At 36.9% G+C, this 20,807-nt stretch overlaps 7 protein-coding genes across 7 annotated transcripts; 5 read left to right on the top strand and 2 right to left on the bottom strand.

Moving 5' to 3' along the window:
• Positions 1-599: 599 nt before the first annotated feature.
• On the bottom strand, positions 600-2,180 carry CCT2 (chaperonin-containing T-complex subunit; the record flags this gene model as incomplete). The annotated part of the gene is made up of 1 exon (XM_020209268.1): positions 600-2,180. One exon carries the CDS (start codon positions 2,178-2,180, stop codon positions 600-602), a length of 1,581 nt encoding a protein of 526 aa, XP_020067371.1.
• A 330-nt stretch (positions 2,181-2,510) lies between these two features.
• CANTADRAFT_24846 (Ca(2+)-binding ATP:ADP antiporter) lies at positions 2,511-4,650 on the top strand. The gene has a single exon (XM_020207237.1). The coding sequence runs from the start codon at positions 2,912-2,914 to the stop codon at positions 4,586-4,588; it is 1,677 nt and encodes a 558-aa protein (XP_020067372.1). The 5' UTR covers positions 2,511-2,911; the 3' UTR covers positions 4,589-4,650.
• Positions 4,593-5,306, bottom strand: CANTADRAFT_29580 (uncharacterized protein; the record flags this gene model as incomplete). The annotated part of the gene is made up of 1 exon (XM_020208299.2): positions 4,593-5,306. A coding segment is annotated over one exon (714 nt), but the record flags the coding sequence as incomplete, so codon positions are not given.
• A 177-nt stretch (positions 5,307-5,483) lies between these two features.
• Positions 5,484-7,985, top strand: PMS1 (ATP-binding mismatch repair protein; the record flags this gene model as incomplete). The annotated part of the gene is made up of 2 exons (XM_020208426.2): positions 5,484-6,722; positions 6,930-7,985. Coding segments are annotated over 2 exons (2,295 nt in total), but the record flags the coding sequence as incomplete, so codon positions are not given.
• Positions 7,986-8,739: 754 nt separating this feature from the next.
• Positions 8,740-11,616, top strand: CANTADRAFT_30290 (uncharacterized protein; the record flags this gene model as incomplete). Its single annotated transcript, XM_020208344.1, has 3 exons — positions 8,740-8,938; positions 9,161-9,597; positions 9,739-11,616. Coding segments are annotated over 3 exons (2,514 nt in total), but the record flags the coding sequence as incomplete, so codon positions are not given.
• Positions 11,617-14,694: 3,078 nt separating this feature from the next.
• On the top strand, positions 14,695-15,399 carry CANTADRAFT_44613 (palmitoyl-(protein) hydrolase; the record flags this gene model as incomplete). The annotated part of the gene is made up of 1 exon (XM_020209130.1): positions 14,695-15,399. The coding sequence occupies one exon, from the start codon at positions 14,695-14,697 to the stop codon at positions 15,397-15,399; it is 705 nt and encodes a 234-aa protein (XP_020067376.1).
• Positions 15,400-15,681: 282 nt separating this feature from the next.
• On the top strand, positions 15,682-20,715 carry CANTADRAFT_4274 (uncharacterized protein; the record flags this gene model as incomplete). Its single annotated transcript, XM_020208923.1, has 1 exon — positions 15,682-20,715. The coding sequence occupies one exon, from the start codon at positions 15,682-15,684 to the stop codon at positions 20,713-20,715; it is 5,034 nt and encodes a 1,677-aa protein (XP_020067377.1).
• Positions 20,716-20,807: the final 92 nt, after the last annotated feature.

Genomic DNA, 20,807 nt, shown 5'->3' on the forward strand with positions numbered 1-20,807 from the left:
GTCACGTATGTTGGCTGCAATTCGCTATTTTCAACCTGCATATAGCTGATTTAAGGGAGTGCAATAAGGGGTACTGATGCGGGCGAGAGGAGACGAACTGCGGCACAAGTCAATTCATGTACGTTTCACCCTGTGGGGCAACTCAGTGTTTGAGGCGAAGAATCCACGAGTCAAGAAGGAGGAGGTCAATTGATCATTAGAATAGCAGAGGAATTCAATAGACAGACCGTTAGGTTGCACGTGATTGTATAGTTGAGTGTGGGACGTGTTTGTTTGAACGATCATTTCGAAACCTGGAGTTAATTGGCATTACCCAACTAAAAATTGACGAGGGAAGAATATGCACCTAGCTGTCGTCAACAGCGCCATCGAACTTGTGACAAAAGAATAAAAACCGCGCAAATGAAACTCGTGCCCCATTGGTTTGTTTGTGTCAGTATGAATTGCCGGAGTAAGAATGTTTTCGTTGGCCACGGTATGCGTAGCCACACTTTTCGAATGCATACTGTAGTGATACTCTAAAGCGTTGGATACGATTGTTCCTATTGTGCCGTTCAATTGGATCTAGCTTGTACTGCCCTACTAAATTATCTATATACTCAATGGTTTCTATCAGCTGTACGAGGTTTAGCACGGATAATGTTATCAACTCTTAACAACACTTCAGAAGCTTCTGCAGCAGATGAAACAACAGCCCTTTTCAATTTGAAAGACTCAACAATTCCCATGTCCCTCATATCAGCAACAACTCCCTTATACAAATCCAAGCCTGAAGTAGTCATGCCATTGTAAATGGCAGATCTTAACTTCGTGACCAAGTCTGAAGAATCAAAACCGGCATTATCGGCCAAGATGGTAGGTAATTGTCTCAAGGCCCTGGCGAATGCTTCAATTGCGAGAGCCTTCTTACCAGTCTCATTAGCTGCAGCTTGGTCAACTGCCTTAGACATGATCATTTCTGAACAGCCACCTCCCAAACAAGTTTTGGTTTCTCTTGTAGTTTGGGACAACACAGATAATGCATCGTGCAATGAACGTTCAGCCTCATCCAATCCCTGTTCAGTAGCACCTCTCAAGACTATAGTACATGCTTTTCCAGCTGCAACCCCTGAGAACTTTATGAAAACATCTTCGCCTATCAAAACTTCTTCGATTAAATCACACTGGCCCAATTTCACTCTTTCGGGATTATCAAACGTAGATACCACCTCACCACCTGTCACCAATGCCAATCTATCAACACCATCGAAGTCAGCATGTTCAATTGAGTTAATCTTGGCATCAGTAAACAATTGTTCTGGATAATCGTAGATGAGTTGTCTGTTAATGAACACATTGATGCCAAATTTCTTGATCTTATCAACCTTGTTCTTCATTTTAACTTTCTCAGCCTTTTCTAAATCAGCCAACTTAGCAGTTGAATCAACTTTAAATTTTGCCCCAAATACCTTGACCTTGTCAGTATCCATGGAGGTATTGGCGATCAAGATTTTTGCATTTTCAATTCTCTTTGGCTGGTTAATACCAAACTTCTTCTCCAAGATAAAACCCTCATCTAAGAAAGAATCAGACAACTTTCCACCAGCCTTCTTGATGATTTGAATATTGTTCAAATCAGTTGAGCCCTTTAATCTCAAAATAGCATCAACGGCTAAGTTCGAGAAGAACTCTTTATCTTGTGATAAGATCTTCGATGAAAGAGTGGTTCTTGCAATGTTAACTAAATCTTTTCTGAAAAGTTCTGCATTGGAACCATTGTTCACAGAAGCTTTTTCCAATGCCTCAAGAGCCACATTACGTGCTATTCTGTAACCTTCGATGATAGTTTGGGGATGAATCTTTCTCTCAATCAACTTTTCAGCTTCTTTCAATAATTCAGAACTCAAAACGGTCACAGAAGTTGTTCCGTCACCCACTTCATTATCTTGAACCTTGGCAATATTCACTAAAACTTTGGCCGCAGGATTATCCAATGGGATAGATTTTAAAATTGTAGCCCCATCATTTGTTATCATTGATTTTCCAATGTCTGATGAACTTTGTAATAACTTGTCCATACCCTTTGGACCCAATGTCGACTTAACCAAGTCACCCACAGCTATCGCACCAACAAATGCTGACATACGGGCATTTTCAGCCCTTTCCTCAGTGGCCTGATCTCCTAAAATCTGAACAGACATACTTGAATGTAATGGTTCCCTTGTCGTTCGTTGATTCCAGATTCGAGCGCCATCGTAGTTTTTAACGTGTCGAAAAGTGTAGTGCGCCTTTCAAAATTGGCGTACTATTCGATCTTTTATATGCAGCCATCAATAACAGATACATATAGTAGCACAGATAAAGGTGCCGTCGGCAAACTGACTTCGTGAACTAATGGTCTATTATATTGATTACTTATCAAGTAGGTTATTCCCATCTTTGAGATATAGTTTGCCCTGTATTGACTGGATAGTAACCCATGTCGTTCGACTAGACAGCATGACCACAAATACTGTCAATCCACATTAGTAAAATGTTTATGAACTTACACGGAAGACAAGTGGAGCTGGTAGGTGGCTTACAGCATGTAGTTACAGATTTGGAGTAATTGACGCTTCCAGTAATTCTTAGCGAGTCACCTGACCGTCAGAAGAACAAATGAAAAGGCATGAAAACAGGCTTACGCAAACTTTTCATTGCAGCAGGCTACCGTTAGATGACAGTAATGCGATATCATTGAACACCAAGGTTACTTGAAAAGACTAATCATTGACAAATAGCAATCAAATTTTATTCATTCACAGTGAAACCAATAGACCAGTTTGAGACTAGAATTATATAGTACAACTCACGATTATCATACCATAAAAGTTGAAGTAACCACAACACACTAATTGACTAACAATCCACAGAGTTAGCATAGCATATATCCATGACCCAATATTCCACGATAACTTCTGCATCGTCTTACGATACGTATGGTGAAGATGCAGATGGTAAGAAAATTACTGATGACTGCATTGTGAAACCTGCGAAGCCAAATGACTATGAATCTCTATTCCAAAAGCTAGATGTTAAGAAGTCTGGAGAAATAACCTTGCATGACTTCAAAATGGCACTTGACAAACTAAATCACCCAATAAGTCAAAAATCAGAATTAATTCAAACAATTTTCAACGCGTTCGATTCCAATAAAGATAAAGTTATCGATTTTAATGATTTCAAAACTTACTTGACCAAAACAGACGATCAAATATTGAAAGGTTTCATCAAGATTGATCAAGATAATGATGGCAAATTGAACAAAGCAGATTTCATTCACTACTTGAAGCAGACTCTAAACTTGAAACCCACAGACTACAACATTGATTTATTGTTCAAGCAAATTGATTTCAAGAATGATGGATATATCACATATGACGAGTTTAGAGACTTTTTAATCTTAATGCCTAGGTTGGACGGATCTCGGATCAAGACAGCCTTTTCCTATATTGTTGAAGAATTAGATATTTCTTCGGATGGTGATGTCACTTTAATCAATCAGTTTCTTAACGGAATAGGGTTTTTCTTAGCAGGTGGTTTGGCAGGAGTTATTTCAAGAACTTGTACTGCACCATTTGATAGAATCAAGGTTTTCCTCATTGCTAGAACAGATTTATCATCAACTATATTGCATTCAAAGGCCCAAATTGCTGAGCAGGTTCGAAATGGAGTGTCAACTCATATAATCGAGGAAGCGCGCAAAAAGATAGCTGCTGCCGAGGCAGCCGCCAAGAAAGCAGCATCGGAATCGGCTGCTCCAAAAACGATTAGATCTCCAATCATTCAAGCAGCAAGAACACTTTGGAAACAAGGTGGAATTCGCGCTTTTTATGTGGGTAACGGTCTTAATGTCTTGAAAGTTTTTCCTGAATCCGCAATGAAATTCGGATCTTTTGAAATAGCGAAGAGGTTCTTTGCTTCAATCGAAGGGGTGGAAGACACTGCAAAGTTGTCTAAGCCATCAACCTACTTTGCTGGTGGTATTGGAGGTGTGGTATCCCAATTTTTTGTGTATCCAATTGACACCCTCAAATTTCGCCTTCAATGCTCCAATTTAGACTCTTCCTTGAGAGGAAATGCATTGTTAATACAGACAGCTAAAAATATGTACAGAGATGGCGGGTTGCGTATCTTCTATCGAGGAATCCTTGTGGGGACGAGTGGTATATTTCCTTACGCAGCCCTAGACCTTGGCACATTTTCAACAATAAAATCGTGGTTAATCAAGAGAGAGAGCATTTCGAAAGGTGTGAGGGAAGACCAAGTCAATTTACCAAACTATATGGTTTTGGGTTTAGGTGCATTCTCGGGATCTTTTGGTGCAACTGTTGTGTACCCCATTAACTTGTTGAGAACTAGATTACAAGCACAGGGTACATACGCTCATCCTTACACTTATGATGGATTTGGTGATGTTCTTAAACAAACCATTGCTCGTGAAGGATATCCCGGTTTGTTCAAGGGATTGGTACCCAACTTGGCTAAAGTTGCTCCCGCTGTTTCAATTTCATACTTTGTCTATGAAAAATTGAAGGTAGCTTTTGGATTGCATAATCACGTTAATTAATGTATTAAAAATATTCATTATGAATGTCAAAATTTATTAGATGTAAATTCACTTCGCCTATTGGTATAAATGTATTCAGTTTTGAACTCACTGTTGAATTTTGTAATTTAACCCAATCATGATTTATGAGGTCGATTGAATCTTCCATCTCTATTACAACCTTAAAAAAGAGATCGTTAGAATCGAAAACTCCAAATACTGACTGATAATCTTGTCTTGCTTTTGCATCTAGTTTTTCCGTTCTCTTCAATTCGTTGATGTGTTGATATAAAAGAGTGTTAAATTGTGAATAGACTGTGTTCCAAGTGAAATCAGGGATATCGATTTTAGCTGATAAATCTTTGGATGAATTCTGAAGGTCGCCTATCAAGTCCCCCAAGCATAGGATGAGTTCTGAGAAATGTAACACGTATTTTTTCTTCACATTTCTAGTCTTCGTGTTGTAAATGACAATTGACAATTGATCAACAGCACTGTACCCCTTTTTAAACTTCTCGTCTTTCTTCTCACGATGGATCAAGACATTTTTCAAGAAGTTTTGTAGCAAATTGTCCAAATACCCATTCAATTTGGGATTTCTATTCTTATGGATTGGGATGTTAAATGCTTTTGCCTGATCAAATAATGAGGGGCTGTAGACCTTATTATAGTATAATATCTGATTAATCCATACATTTAAAAACTCCTGCACTGCCAACACTATGCACTTTGATGACAATGGTATCATTAGGTATGCACATGTACTTCATTTAAGTCATACCTTTATACCAGGCTGTCTTTAATCTAGTGGAGAAATGATGCGTTCATAACTAGGATTTCACGTGATGGGAGTTAGGTACGCGTATGACTCCATCAGATAAGCCAAAGGCAGCTTGTGAAAGATATCGTGAAAATGATTTCAAGCATATCGCATGCAGATATCAATAAACTAACCTCAGGTCAGGTCATCATTGACTTGAAGTCAATAGTTAAAGAATTAGTTGAAAACTCAATTGATGCAAATAGTTCAAAGATCGATATCACATTTACCAACTATGGAGTGGATTTAATATCAGTCTCAGATAATGGAATGGGGATCAAGCTAGATGATTTTTCACTGTTATGCCTACGAAGTCACACCTCGAAGATAGTCGAATTTGGGGACTTGGATGATTTGAGTACTTTAGGTTTTAGAGGCGAGGCGCTCAATTCTCTATGCTCCATTTCTCAGAAGATGAAGATCATCACAAGTTATACTGAAGACCTCTCAAAGAAGCATATATTGGAGTTTGATAGAATGGGTAATTTGTCAAATCATGAAGAAAAGAGAATAGTTGTTGCATCAAGTGGCACCACCGTTATGATTGAAAAGATATTCTCAAATCTCCCAGTAAGGCACAAAAATTTCATCAAACATACCAAGAGAGAATTTCACAAAGCAATCAGCTTTTTGACATATTACATACTCATTTATCCTGAAATCAAGTTTACGGTGAACAACATTACGGTGAAAAAAAACGAAGTTCTAGTAAGCAGAGGAGGTCCAAAGTCCTCCATTTTAGACAACATGCTTACTATTTTTGGAACAAATGGAACTCGAGGATTAATCCCTATCGCTATCCAAATTAATGATGATATCAAAATTGAAGGGTATATATCGAATCATTCCTTCGGTATGGGCCGCTCAGTCCAAGATCGTCAGTTCTTATTTATCAATAGAAGACCAATAGTTCACAAGAAGTTACAAAAGGTGATAAATGAAACTTATAAGCAATTCAATCACTTACAATTTCCCGTTTTGGTATTGAATCTTAGGGTTAAGCCTCATAAACTTGATGTGAACGTTACGCCAGATAAGACTTTGATTATGATTCACGATGAACTCCATCAATTGGACCTAATACGATCCGAGATGGTAAAATTTTTTGAGTTACAAGATAATCTTGTACCTAAGAATCTTACTCAAAATTCAAGTGTCGAAAGACCAGTGTCAAGAAAAGACCAAGAGCATGGTGCAAAAAAGTGTACAGTAAATCAGAATGTTTTCAGAGACTTGGATATACAAGGTGATCCAGCACTTATGAAACAAACTTCCAAAGTGAAAAATTCTTCCCCATCTAACATCCAAGGAAATGCAAATATTCAGGAGCCAGATGTCAGTGTACTTGGTATTGTGCTAAAATCGTGTGGAATAGGCGATGAAGCAAATTTAAACGAAAATTTATCCCAGAAGGATTACCTAGAACAAAAGAGTCAGATTTCCGATGTTAGTGGTAATGAAGTTGGGGATCTGGTCAATTCAAAAGTGATAGAGCATATTGAGAATGATTCTGAGAAATTAAATGAGTTGTTTGTTCAACAGTCTCCGCCTACTGTTCAAGACGAAATGGAAGGTTTGGATTCTGAGGCAATCACAATCAAACCAGGCACTAAGCGAAAAAGGTCTCAATTTGACTCTGATCCACTTGAAAATACCATCAAAACTGGAACTCTTGATTTCTCTCCAGACTCCAGACTTAAGATCTTCTCCGATGCTGTGAACTCTGAATCCCCTCCGGCGACTGGTTATTTCCCTGAGTTAGAACGTATAGCGACCAGCGTTACTACACGCAATAAAATAGGGAATGATAACAAGAGGGTCAAGAAAGATGATAAAGTTCATAATTTGACGTGTTTGATGGATTCTAAATGTTTAATCTTCGAAGAGCCAAACACTAAAGGAATTGAATCAAAAAATTGCAAAAAACAAATTTACATTGACAATATCGAGTCACACCAGGAACAAGAGAAAAAATTGACTTACATAATAGCGAAGAAAGATTTTTTGAGAATGAAACTCATTGGCCAGTTCAACTTGGGATTCATACTAGTTTCTTTAAATGATCAAAACTTGTTCATTCTTGATCAACACGCTAGTGACGAAAAATACAATTTCGAGAAACTTAATAGAGAATTCCAATTTGAGCACCAGAGACTAATTGTTCCAAAGTTTATCCAATTAAGCGTCATTGATGAAATGCAAGTGATTGAAAATCAAGATGTATTCAAAGCAAATGGTTTTGAATTTGAGATTGAGGATAGTGCAAAACCTGGGTCTCGGATAAAGTTATTATCACTACCAGTACTGAAAAATCATACCTTTGATGAGGATGACTTTCATGAACTAATCGATCTAATTAATGTCAACCATGGAAACGGATATGTGAGGTGTTCAAAGATTAGAAGTATTCTTGCCATGAGAGCATGCCGAAGCAGCATAATGATTGGTCAGTCATTGTCAAAAAAACGAATGGGCAACGTTGTCAAAAGTCTTGGAGCTTTAGAAAAGCCGTGGAACTGTCCTCACGGCCGGCCAACCATGAGACACTTAATAGAGTTGGAGAACTGGAAAACGACTGTACCAGATTACGCGTTGTAGCGGATTTATTCTGATATGCGGTTTTGTGTGAACGCGGGGTAATTTCGCGGAGTAATTCGCAGAACCCTCTCCTGATCAGATTTCATGTACATGCACAATATACTTCAAAAAGTAAGTAGCTTCCTCCCCTGTTATTGCATTTCATTTTATTTTTTCCTTTACTTCGAACCGAAAAAAACTATAGAGTATTTGGTGGAAATAGTATACGAATGGGCACATGACATAATGGTGTGATAATTTAGTTTTCCTAGACATCCTCAGTGTTTCCTGATAGTAGAGGCCAACGCAAATGGTCAAGCCCTAGTCATCTAAGCGTTACCCCCCCAGCTAGATCGCCAAATCGCAATTTCAACTTCTTAAATTAATGTTACTACGTAGACACCATCGAAGCATATCGTTGTGGCCACCCTCGGTAATTTTTGACTTCTTTCTTTGCGAAGCACAAAAACTTTCTGGTCAAAATTTGGTGCGCAATCTTTCGATATCATCATCAATATACACATCATTTTGACTTCGAGGGTGCTGGATCACGTTCAAGTAATCAACTATTGAAGTGGGTGTATAGAACGAGTCTATCTCGTACCAAGGATTTAAGGGAATCGTTTGACACTACTCATAACGTATTAACCATTAATTTGGAGCACATCAAGAAGCAACAAGTCAACCACAAGAGAGGGTCATCAAAACCTTATGGTCAAGAAGGTCAACATTACGCTAAGTATCAGCTGGACAAATGTCGTACTCAACAACAAGTCGTGTTCCTGAGAGGAAATGCCGTCGTACACATAAAAACTCAAAGGATGGATGTCCAAATTGTAAGGCCAAGAGAATAAAATGTTCAGAGGAATTACCATCCTGTCACAACTGCGTTAAAAAGAAGTATCGCTGTGGATACCTAGATTTTCCTAAGGAAAAGCTAGACCATATCAAGAAGAAGAATGAAATGAAGGTAAGTCGATCCACAGTTGTACCGAATGATGTGAAAGGAGATGTTCGGGTCAGGAAAGAAAGGGATTTTCACTACACGAAAACAAGATTAGAAAGTATTCATATAGATGGCAGGAACTTAGGGAATTCTCGCTCTGATTTCACAAATTTATCAAGTCAGGCCAAAGATTTGAATAGCCAAGATTTTGATGGAACTCAATTTTCGTCAAAAGGACATGTTGTCCAAGATCAAACTTTCTATTCAGGAGACATGAGGTCTATAGGAGACTTACCACTTGAATCAAAGAGAGGAAGTTTACAGTTCACGGAATCTGGCCTGGATTCAACGCCTATCAGTGGATCAACAACATCAGTACCCATTAGCAACAATTCACCAAGTATTCTGGAAAAGTCAAGAGATATTTTTGCAATGGTTTCTCCCATAACCAATACTATAATTGGGCAAGAGTTTTTCACTACTAAGGATGATTTGCGAATGGCTGTTTATAAAGATTCATTTACCAAGTTGTCTCATTTTGAAAACTCAAATCCACAAAATTTGATTCCACTAACGGAAAATCAGCATTATCTCGATTCTTTATCAAACCACCTGGACATTGATAATGATGTTGAGATCAGCAGTGATGGAAGCTTTGAGAATGCGCAAATCCGCTTTGATCGTCATGTCAGATCTACGATTGATGAATCTCATGGAGATAATGTTGACTATTCTGTTGAAATGAATGATTTTCATACCCCAAATACTAACACTCATGAACTCAAAGACGGAAAGAATACAATGCATTATCCTATGACACAAATGGAGACAGATGAACCAAATCCCTCTGGACCAAAAGTAGGCAATTTATCTGAAACTCGCTCACACAAAAATCTCTTGCCTAAACTTACACACAACAACATTATAAATCCGTATTCACCTCCCAACGCTGCTAAGATTGGAAATTGTCTATTGAATGCAACTGTGAAACCTGTCACTTTCAAGAAATTAGACAGAACTGAACGATTGAAGAACCAGTTTTTGAGCAATTACTTGAACAATTTGGGCAAAGAATTCAAGATGTTTACAAACACGGATTATTCCATACTGTATAGTCCAGTGTGGAATTTCCAGAATTCTGATGAGTTGTGGAGATCTGTCTATAATCAGAGTGTCCTTATTGATGTATACTTCAACTTCTTTATGGAGCGGTCCATTAATGTATTAATGAGAAAATGCATTCAAATTCTTGCAGTTGAAGATGCGCGGAAGGAGAAACACAACAGTTCAATGCATAGTCCTCATTCATTGCTGGTGTGGACATCGTTTACTAAAAATGATTTGGATTCCCTTACCAAGAAATCATATTCATATTATGGTACATTGATAAGAAGTTTGAGAGAGTCCATGACCCAGATTCATATCGAGTTCCCAACGAAGATGTCCCTTTTTAGCTCTTGGTCAACGCTATTACAATTGCATTCGTCGATAGAAACGCTTTGTTTGATGTTTAATGGGACTGCCTCTTTGATGAACAAAATAGTGCATGAGGTGACATCATTTGATCAAATTACCCCAACCTTAGCTGTGTTGGCAAATTGCTTCAATGATCATACTGTGACCTCTCTCATTCCTGATTACAAGTTTGATGTGATACGAGACCTTTATAAAGATTTGAATGATTACAAACATTTTTTGATTCGGAACCAGGATTTAGCTTCAACTACCAACGAGTTGTTACTTCGAGACTTCTTGAATCTAGAGGTTTTCTTAAAGCAATTGGTTGAAGAAATTTACCCCTTGATTATCAACATTAATAACCACTACAAATCCGAGAATCTGATAGTTGATCAATCCAACAATATTTATTTTACATCACCAACTTTATTTTTTAACATTCTTGTTACCTGGCTTACTAACATACCAAGCGAATGTTTAACTATCGGTTCAAAGATGAGTCCAGTAAAAAAGGTACTATATTTGTTTTATATTGCGGTTGGAAAAGCGTTATTGAACGTTTTTACACCATTGAGGTCCCTTCTCATAACCGACCCATTATCCCTAATGTACCCAAGAGTGGACTTTGAGTGTGAAACTTACAAAATTTCATTGAAAGATCTCAATTCAGATTTGAAACAATTTCAGTACTTCACTAACTTATCTAACAAACTTTTGCGTATGGTCAAGTTTTTCAATAATAGAAATGAAATTTTGTCTCATTATTTTGCTTCTAGGTCGGTTTTGGCTAGTACCGAGTACCGTTCATATATTGAAATGGAAAGGCCAGCTTCGAGTGCAAAATTCCCATACTTGGACATCATCAACTTTAAACCGAAGAAAATCGATACCAATGAAATTATGATCACCAATTTTGGGAATGCCGACACAATTAACATCTCAAATTACCCCTTAATGAATGAATTGCCCCTTGATACTGATCCTGAGACCCAAACGACCTTATACAATCTAATTCAGAATGAAGAGATTAATCAACAAATCAGAATTAATAACATCTCTCTGACAGCACCCAATGATTTCAAATACGATGTTGGATTATTCAAGTCAGATTACGATGTTCGGGCACCATTGGAATTCTACGCAAATTACAAAAGGTTCAATTACTCTGTCAAAGAGTCTCACCTTCAAGAAATCAGGGTGAGAATGGAGAATTTTGCTATAGCAAGATTAGAAGTGGAGAAGGCTGTGAAACAAAGTAGAATGAGCCAAACAGAAAAGTAGAAACGTTGTTAGAACAAGTTAAGATGATAGTCTGTCTTAACCTGCTTAACAGGATGTCATGAAAAAAACTACGTGCTAGAAAGACTGGAAATACAGTGTTAATACGGGCCGGAAATTTTCATACTAAGCTTCAATTAAACTATACCTCCCGTAATCATGAAACTGGTGCTAGCGAACGGTTAGCCCTGTAGAAGATGTACATTGTTCGAACATACAAGGATTTCTTTATTTTCCTTCCTAAGTAAAAATTTCTGAAGCGACCGGAATTCTGACAAAAAATAATGCTCTATGTGATTGACAAATATACTAGAATATATCAATCATGAATATTAATGCAGTTAAATTTAACGATAGGTACGTGGATGGTCTAGGAAATAGCTTTCCTTTAGAGCCCGAAGAGATGACATTGGAATGTGAGATGACTTCTTTAGGGGATGTTTCGATTTTAGTGAATTCAAAAGAATTAAGGATTCAGCTCTGGGCATTGAAATAGCGAATAATGGATCAGAAATGGAAATGAGTGAAGAGGACTATGAAATGGATGATATCGATGCAACAAATATTAAACATGCAGGATTCAAGAGAGGTCCATATAATTATTATTCTGTTGCAGTGAGAAAGGTTCTAGAACTTGGTTATTGAACAAGGGTGCTCGGTTTATCGGGCTGCGAAATTGAATGACATCTATTTTTTTGAAGAAACTCATCCAAGAAGATGCTACCGTGACTTTGAACTTTATGCAACAGAGTCTCAAGAGAAATTTTGAAGATGCAAGAGCTTGTATATCAACAATACACAACTTATGACTAAGGAATGTAAATTCAGTCTCTGTGTTTTTATTGATAAGCTGGATTCAATAATGAAACGAGAATATGGGTGGTCTGCTGTTGGTGAAAACATAATCTCGTTTACTAAAAGCGTCATCAAGAAATTAGAAACAAACGAGGAACTTTAAAATAAAACGTTCTAACCTAAGTAAAAAGAAGCAACACTGTAAGTGCATCTTATCAATCATGGATATTTTTACTTTAGTGAATTCGAGAGTTTATTAAGCATTCCATTCTGAGCAGTGAAATTGCGAATGTTGAATCCATATTTCAATCTTGCATCTCCCTCTTTGGTGACTGCCGTTTCGACCTTACAGTAATCAGTGTACATGGAGGTACACCTTGTTACTAATCAGGTACTTCACGCAAAAGTCAATCAACCAGTTCGGACGGGTGTATGACTTTTGATGAGGGCTATGTAGGGAGTCATAACGATGTAACAAATACTAAAGGTGGAGTATTCACAAGAGGTCTGCATAAAAAGTCATAGCTGTATCAATAATGATATGAAACAAAACCATGGGAATGTTCGTATAAGAACTAGAGGATTATTAGATAATGAAACTATGTTAGTGATGACTGGATATCTTCCGAGTATTGAGTTATCGAAATATTATAACAGTTAAGCATCATTTAAATAATTCAAATGGAGGGATTATATATGTAATGCTTATGCTACAGGGTGAATGAAGTATACCAATCTTATTGTTTTCATCAAACTGGTTCGTTTCTTGAATGTATGGATCCTCGTTCAAAACAGTTGCTCTCACCCTTTGAGAAATCCGGTTCACAGGGAAGTTGAATTTTCTGTCGATTGTCCGAAGCTTTCCATACATGGGCCAGGATAGTATTCATCTTCAGAGGCGCATCAGCCTTCCCCATAGTTTGTAAACAGTGACTTGTTGCTCCAAGTGTATGGTTTTATCAAAATTTCAATTATAAATTCTACAGATTCTTCAATTCCTAAAAAGAATGCACCCACAAAATTCTATTCCCTAGGAGTTACCAACCCAGCCCACCCCAATTATTCTGTTATATACCATTAAATTTTCTAAAGAATTCATAGGAATTGAAATTACTATTAAAAGACAAATAATGCAAAGCTCTAGGCCACTTGACTAATTCTACATGCTTACTCTAATACTGCTGAAGTTCTTACACTCTGGACTCAGTGCCACACAATGCCATTCGTAATGTTCATACACTTAAATTAATATACCTTTCAACAACAAGAATGCCATCAACATGTATTAAGAATTCAGCAAATTGAAAATACTACTATAAACTATAAAAGATAATGGTTCGAGTAGATGAGGTTTTGAAGATTCAATTAATCAATTACTGATTCACGCCCTGTTGTCGAAGTATAATTACTACTTCACCTATTCAATATTTTTTAGTATTGATGAATGTACACAGTGACTAATTTTGTTGTTATTAGTGATCCTTGGTAAGAGAATTCATTGGCAATTTAATATCTCCACCTCCTCTTAATATCGACCTACATTTGAGTTTTGAGATGTAAAATAACATTCACTTCGATAATCCTAGGGAGCTGATTTTACAAAAAAGATTCGGCATATTAATTAATTGAAATCAATGAATTGACAAAAAATGTTATACACGTAGTAATCATGTGTAGGTTGATATCTTGTCTAATGCTCTTTTGATGCTCTCCTTTATTTGCATAATTACATTAAAGGCTTATATTTATAGCAGAATATTCAATATCGTTTAATCAGAGCAGTACAGAAAATCCAAGGTTTGATTATTGAAATACTTCATGGTATGTGGAAGGAATACGTATCGAATTAAGCTGCGTTTTAATTTTGGGTTTCAAAAAACTGAACGATACATGGTAAGGAAGTTGAAGAATTTTGTTCACTTTACATGTCCAGAGTAAAAAGACTGACAGTATGCTATATAGTTTCAATTGCACCTTCGGTTCTTTTTCGTTGTGGCGAGAACAAACGGTTTGTTGATGTTTGAAGACACTTACTTTAGGCATCCCTGTTTAAGACTCTTTAAGGCCCAGGGGTTTGGTTGTAAGTACCGGTCTACTAGTAAAAACTACGCAGCTTGTCTACAATTACGGGTACCCATACTGGCCTCGAATTGTACTTTCTATTTCAGGTCCTTTTTGTTTATGTAATCTTAGTTTTGTGTAATTTTTGATGATTTAGTCGAAAGTTGAATTCAACTTAGAAGATTAGTTTTAATGTCTTCCTTAGTATCAGCTATAAAAATCCCTGCCACTTCTAAACCAGCCAAGTCTGCAATAATATTCGTTCATGGTCTTGGAGATTCAGGAGAAGGATGGTCTTGGTTTCCTCAATTGGTTCGTCAACTTGGTATTATTAAAAGTAGGGATTCAATCAACTATGTATTTCCAAATGCTCCTTCCATGCCAATTACAGCAAATGGTGGCTACGTGATGCCTGCTTGGTTTGATATCTTTGCCTTTGGGAGTTCGGATAGCCCACAAGATATTCCTGGATTCCTAAAAAGTTGTGAAGTTCTTAAGAGCTTGATAAAAGAGCAAATTGAGGTAAACAACGTTCCACCTGAGAAGATTATTTTGGGAGGGTTTTCCCAGGGTGCAGCTATCTCTTTGGCAACTTTATCTTCATTGGATTTCAAGATTGGAGGTGTGGTTGCCTTGTCGGGTTTCTGTAATATACCCGAAACTGTTAAGAAAAATCACAACAAAGATGGAGTCAATTTTGAAACTCCAGTTTTTCAAGGTCATGGAACTGAAGATCCGTTGGTTGCCTTGTCTTTTGCGCAAAAAGCTTCTGAGTTATACAAAGGTTTGGGTTTTTCAAAGTACACGTTCAAGACATATGCTGGTATGGCACATAGCTCTAATGAAGCTGAATTGAATGATGTAATGAATTTCATCTCCAAAGTTATTGACTCATAGTATCGAAATGAGGGACCATGGTAGGTGATACTTTTGAGCAACTTCGGCCTAAATCTAGATAGCATATAACACCGTAATCTACCATCAATACATTTTAGCCTAACCGATCCTTTTGGGCCTCGACGTGAGTGAGTACTTGGGGTGTACATACATTATTGTAGTCGTGTGTGGAATAATATGATGGACCAGATCATTGCGACAACTGTCAACCTGCTACAGTAATTCAGCACACTAATGGAAGCTAGTAAGCGGCCAAGTCATACCTCTAAGTCAATTCCTTCGATGGTAAAAAAGTTTGAAGAAACACAATTATCATCCAAAGATAAAAGGTACATTCAACAAGTCGAGAAAGTGTTGTCTTCATTTGACTCTCTTGAAGAATGGGCAGATTACATTGCATTTTTATCAAGATTGCACAAGTCCCTACAGCTAGCAGATGATAGGAGAGGATATCATTCTCTTTCATGGATCCCAAGTTCTTCTTTGGTAGCAAATAAACTAGCATTATGTTTATCATCTAGGTTACCAAACGGCGTCCATCAAAAAACCCTTAGCCTTTATGAGTCCATTTTCAAAAGTCTTTCAATTGAGAGCTTCAACAGTGAATTGTTCGTTTGGTTGCCTGGTATATTCCCCCTTCTTTCATACTGTTCGATTCAAGTCAAGCCTCAATTGATTAAGATTTTGAGGGAGGATGTGCTTGCAAATTTATCCCCCAGTAACTTGAAAGTTATAACTAAGCCCTTGATACTCAGTTTACTTCCAGGACTTGATGATGAAAACTCTGAAGTATTCACAGAAATCATAGACTTGGTGGATGAGTTCAAACTGCGGTTAGCAGATGATTCACATTTTTGGCAAAGTATGTTCCTTTGCATCATAAGCAATCCAGAAAAGAGATTAGGTGCCTTGTTGTGGTGCAGCAGGAGACTTCCTGTACTCACAACCATCAAGAATAATGGTTTAAATCAATTTTCTGAGGAGGCACATGCATGTCTATCACCTGAACCGGGCCTCTTGATAAGGGCATTTGCTACTTCAATTAGTGGAACTTCAAAAGGATTGAACTCTGCAAGTGATGTGATTGTTATAAGAGGCTTCTTTGACTTGCTAATGACACATTTGCCTTTAAACAGTGAAGTTTTCAGAAGTCATGTATTAGCAAAAGATAAAGAGCTTTTGATAATGGCTTGTTGCAGGGTTACGTTAAAGAAGGATATGAGTCTAAACAGAAGACTATGGAACTATTTTCTCGGACCAGAGCTTGAGCTCGATAATCCCGTGAAGAATGATCGTTCAAAATACTTTGAAACCCATGCATTGGACACCTTATCAACGGGATTTTTAAAGATGATAGAAACATCGAGCATTAAGAAAAAAATTGAAGCTTTTAAAATTTCATTATCGATAATAATGGACAAATGGGAAATCAGTAATTTGGTAACTCCGAGGCTATTCTCTCCATTTTTGCAAGTTTGTTTTGAATCAAGAGAGAATAAAGAAATTCTAATTGCAGGTCAAATGTTTTTCGATGGAATTGAATCTTCCTTTATCTGGGCTTATATCACAGATATTATCCTAAAAAAAAATGATGAAGACTTGAAACTCTTAGAATTTGTTTTGAGTACATTCAACTTTAATGAAGAGGAAATGATAACTATGCATGCTCCGCTAGCTATTATATGCTTGTTGTCTGATCCCCATTTATCGGTGCAAAGAGTTTCCATACTTGAAGTTTTATTGAGCTTAGTTCCACAGCGCGCATATACGCCTCTTGGATCAACCGAGACTGTTTTTTCAAGTCAACAATTGGTAAACACTATCACAATGTACTATGACAACAGTTTGATAGATGAGAATACTCAAAGTCCTTTTAAAGGAGAAGAAATTACCAATTTAGTGGTTGACCTAATGAAGAACGCACTTATTACGGGAATCCAAGATATAGACAAATCTTACCGACTCTCCTGTCTATTATCTGATTTGTTACGTACAATTCCCCAAAAGCATGGAGATATCTGGTTCAGTTCAGAGCTTGTTTCTGCAATTATTTCACTTCCTAAGAGTAGATTTGATATTGATGACGACAGCAAATTGAAATCTAACGCATTAATTTCATTAGGAATAGCCAAGGTTTTCAACTACATGTCTAGTTCCCTATCCACATCTATAAAAGAAACTATTCTTGGATTAGTTATTACAAACATTTGGTACTCCGTCTACTCAACTCAACCTGGAAACTATCAATTTGAGTCGGTGAAGGCAATATATGAATTGCAGCTTACATGTCTGCAGTACAAAATTGAGGCTGGAATATTACACTTGATGAATCAAGTTCCATTAGTTGATCGGATACAGGCTTTTTCAACGTTGTGGATTCATTCAACATCGATTAACGATGGGGACTTGATTCTATTAAGACCGTTGCAACTTATCTTGAATGAGTCTGATAAAAGAGTTGGCTCTACTGGAGTCATTGATTTTGTAAAGAATATTGTTGTGAAGAATGGTTCAACGAATAGACTTTTGAAGCTAATTACAAGTCCCTTGCTCAATTTTGAACTTATGAATTCCTCGCGTCTTGATTTGAAGATTGATGATGATCTTGGTCAATTTACCTACCACATTAATACTATACTTAATGTCTGCAGAACAAACCCAAAACCTTTGAAAGATGCCTTTAGTCATGAACTTGCTGTAATGGATTCTGGCACTAAATTGAATTTAATCAAATCCAATAATTGGGACATTTCTACATATAAGTCACTTGTTTGTTCGGTTATTAGCAAGTTTTTTCACTTGAGAATAACACAGGCACTAGTCGCTGATCAGAGTTTTCTTGAGGAATATCTTGATTGTATTAGCAATTGTCTTGAATTGTTGAAATTTTTGTTAACCGGAAACGAGCAAGAATTTGTATCAACCTTTCATTTATTGGTATCCTCATGTTCCTATTGTTTTACCATCCATAATAGTCTGTATACCATAGAGTTGATACAAACCCGGTTTTTGGATTGCATTTATCACTTTTTGGAAATGTCAGAAGATTTGAAAATCAACCTTAATTTATTACATGTGGATGATGAAGGCAAAGACTCATTGTTAATTAGATTCATAATTGATGGAATCACTCATTCTAAGACCTCATTGCTACTTGAAAGTTGGTTGTCACTTTTAACCCGTTCTTTGTATTTATTTAATGAGTCGGTTTTCAGCGTTTTATTCACTTTGAATGACTGTATCATTAAAAAAATTGAATCTTATTTTTATATGCTTGAACGTCAAGATAAATTTGATGATCTAGTTGATGTCGAAGCCTCCACAAATACTTTGATTTCAGGTCTTGAAAGTTTATTGTCAATAAGCCATAGCTTCTTGTTGGCATCCAGTATCAAATTCAATAAAGATAAGGCTAACTCAAATAATGAAACGGGATTTTTTGGTTCGGTGATTCAAGGTGTATTTCTGATCGAGTCCCCAGCCATAAGAACTTCGGAGCAGAACAAGTTATTTTCCATTTTGCTCTCTTTCCAAGATGCAGTGAAGGTTTGTTTCAAATTATGGCAGTGGGCGGATTCGAAGCCAGCTATTATTGTTCAGGGCCAAATCGGTGAGAAGTCGCAGATTTATCTCGCGCATAAACTTAAATTCAGAGCCAGAAAAATGCTTGAATCCTTGTTGGACTTGGAGAAACAGGAAGTAATAGAAACTCTTGTTAGCGTTGATGGTTCTATGTCTTCTGCGATAAAATTACTCAATATATTAGATGGTGGGAGATCGCAGATTACATTGCCCTTTTTGTTCGACTCTATCATTACCAGGTGCTATCCACCTTTATTGGAAGAATCTAAGAGATCTACCCTCAATATTCCAATCACAGAGAAAGATTTATCTAACTTTTTGGTTTCCTATTTTGAATCGATAGATACTGATACTATTTCGGACATTTGGGACTCCACTATCCAATTCTTAAAGAATGTATTGGCTCATTCCAATCACTTTAAAGCAATTTTACCAGATTGTCTCAAAGTTGTAAAAGTGTTATCAGTTAAAATATCATCCTCAGGGTTGAGAGAAAAGAGTAAGAGTAAAAGAATCTTATCAGAAATTTTCATAAAAATGCTAACGAATATGGTGTCTGGCAAAAGCGGAAACTTAGATCTTTCTGATTCGGAGAAGGAGGGTGAAGATAATACACAAGTTCCTGGTGTGGGTAACTCTTTGATAATTCAGGATGATACATTAGATGCGTTGGTTGTTGTTCTTGAACATTTAGACATTATAATTGAGGATGCTGACAAAGCATCAGCGTCCCTCAATGTTATCATAGCAAATTTGGTGACTCCTCAAATCAAATCTAAGAAAATTAACGAAATATCTTTCAAGACCCTTGCGATAGTGGATTTGATTGGAAAGTATAATCCAAACAAGACTTGGAAGAATCTTGTATCTGACTCCTTTATGGACTCCAGTTTTTTTGAAATGAATACAACTAAGTTGAAACTTTGGAATTCTATTATCACAACCTGGATTTCGATTGAGAAGGAGAAGATCCATGATTTGATATTAAGAGTCACTCCATTGGTCCTGAGTTCCCCAAGTAATATATTTACATGGAATGAAAATTCTGAGATTGAGAGCAAAATACAGTGTATGAAAAGAATTGCATACCTTATTTTAATCCAGCCAAAAGATTATTTCTTGAATTATTTGGACGTTATATTCAGGCGTCTTGAAGATTCCCTCAACACAACCTGTCCTCCATCTTATAGATGTGAGATTGCAAAGTTGTTACGTGCTATTACTCTTAAGTTTGACGAAATTCATTTGTTGCCTAGGTGGACAGTAATTTGTCATGAGTTAACAGCAATTTTTGACCTAGTGTTGGCGAGAAATGTAAAGGATTCAAACGTATTTAGCGAAGAAGAATTACAGTTGATATTACACGGTTGCAAATTGTTGGATCAATTATTATTACTCGGTTGTGATGAGTTCAATTTGAATGAGTGGCTATTTGTTTCTAGCAACTCCGAGATTATTAATGGCTCCTCACGAACTTCTATTATTGCTGCAGTTGATAGAATTTCTAACGAAAAGGACTTGACTAATCTCAAAGATCAACCAATTACGATTGAACAACCCCAGTCCCAGGAAGAACTATCCCTTTTGCTTCAGGGAATTAAACAAATTGACAGTATAACCCAACTAAGACTCTTTTTTGATAATTTGAGTCTTATCAATTATGAAAGAACGTATGGCTTATTTGAGGTGAACTACAAGCGTTGTGAGGATGATATTCTCAATGACCTTGTTTGATATTGGTCACGTGAGTGTTTTGCAATATATTTTGAGCGCGATTAATCTGTAGAATCGGAAAAATCAACTTTCATTAACAAACAATCTAAAGG

Source organism: Suhomyces tanzawaensis (genome assembly GCF_001661415.1).
Source record: "Suhomyces tanzawaensis NRRL Y-17324 unplaced genomic scaffold CANTAscaffold_1, whole genome shotgun sequence".
In the NCBI taxonomy this organism is placed as follows: domain Eukaryota; kingdom Fungi; phylum Ascomycota; class Pichiomycetes; order Serinales; family Debaryomycetaceae; genus Suhomyces; species Suhomyces tanzawaensis.

Coding starts and splice junctions, on each gene's coding strand:
- CANTADRAFT_24846 (XM_020207237.1), top strand. CDS start 2,912: ATGACCCAATATTCCACGATAACTTCTGCATCGTCTTACGATACGTAT.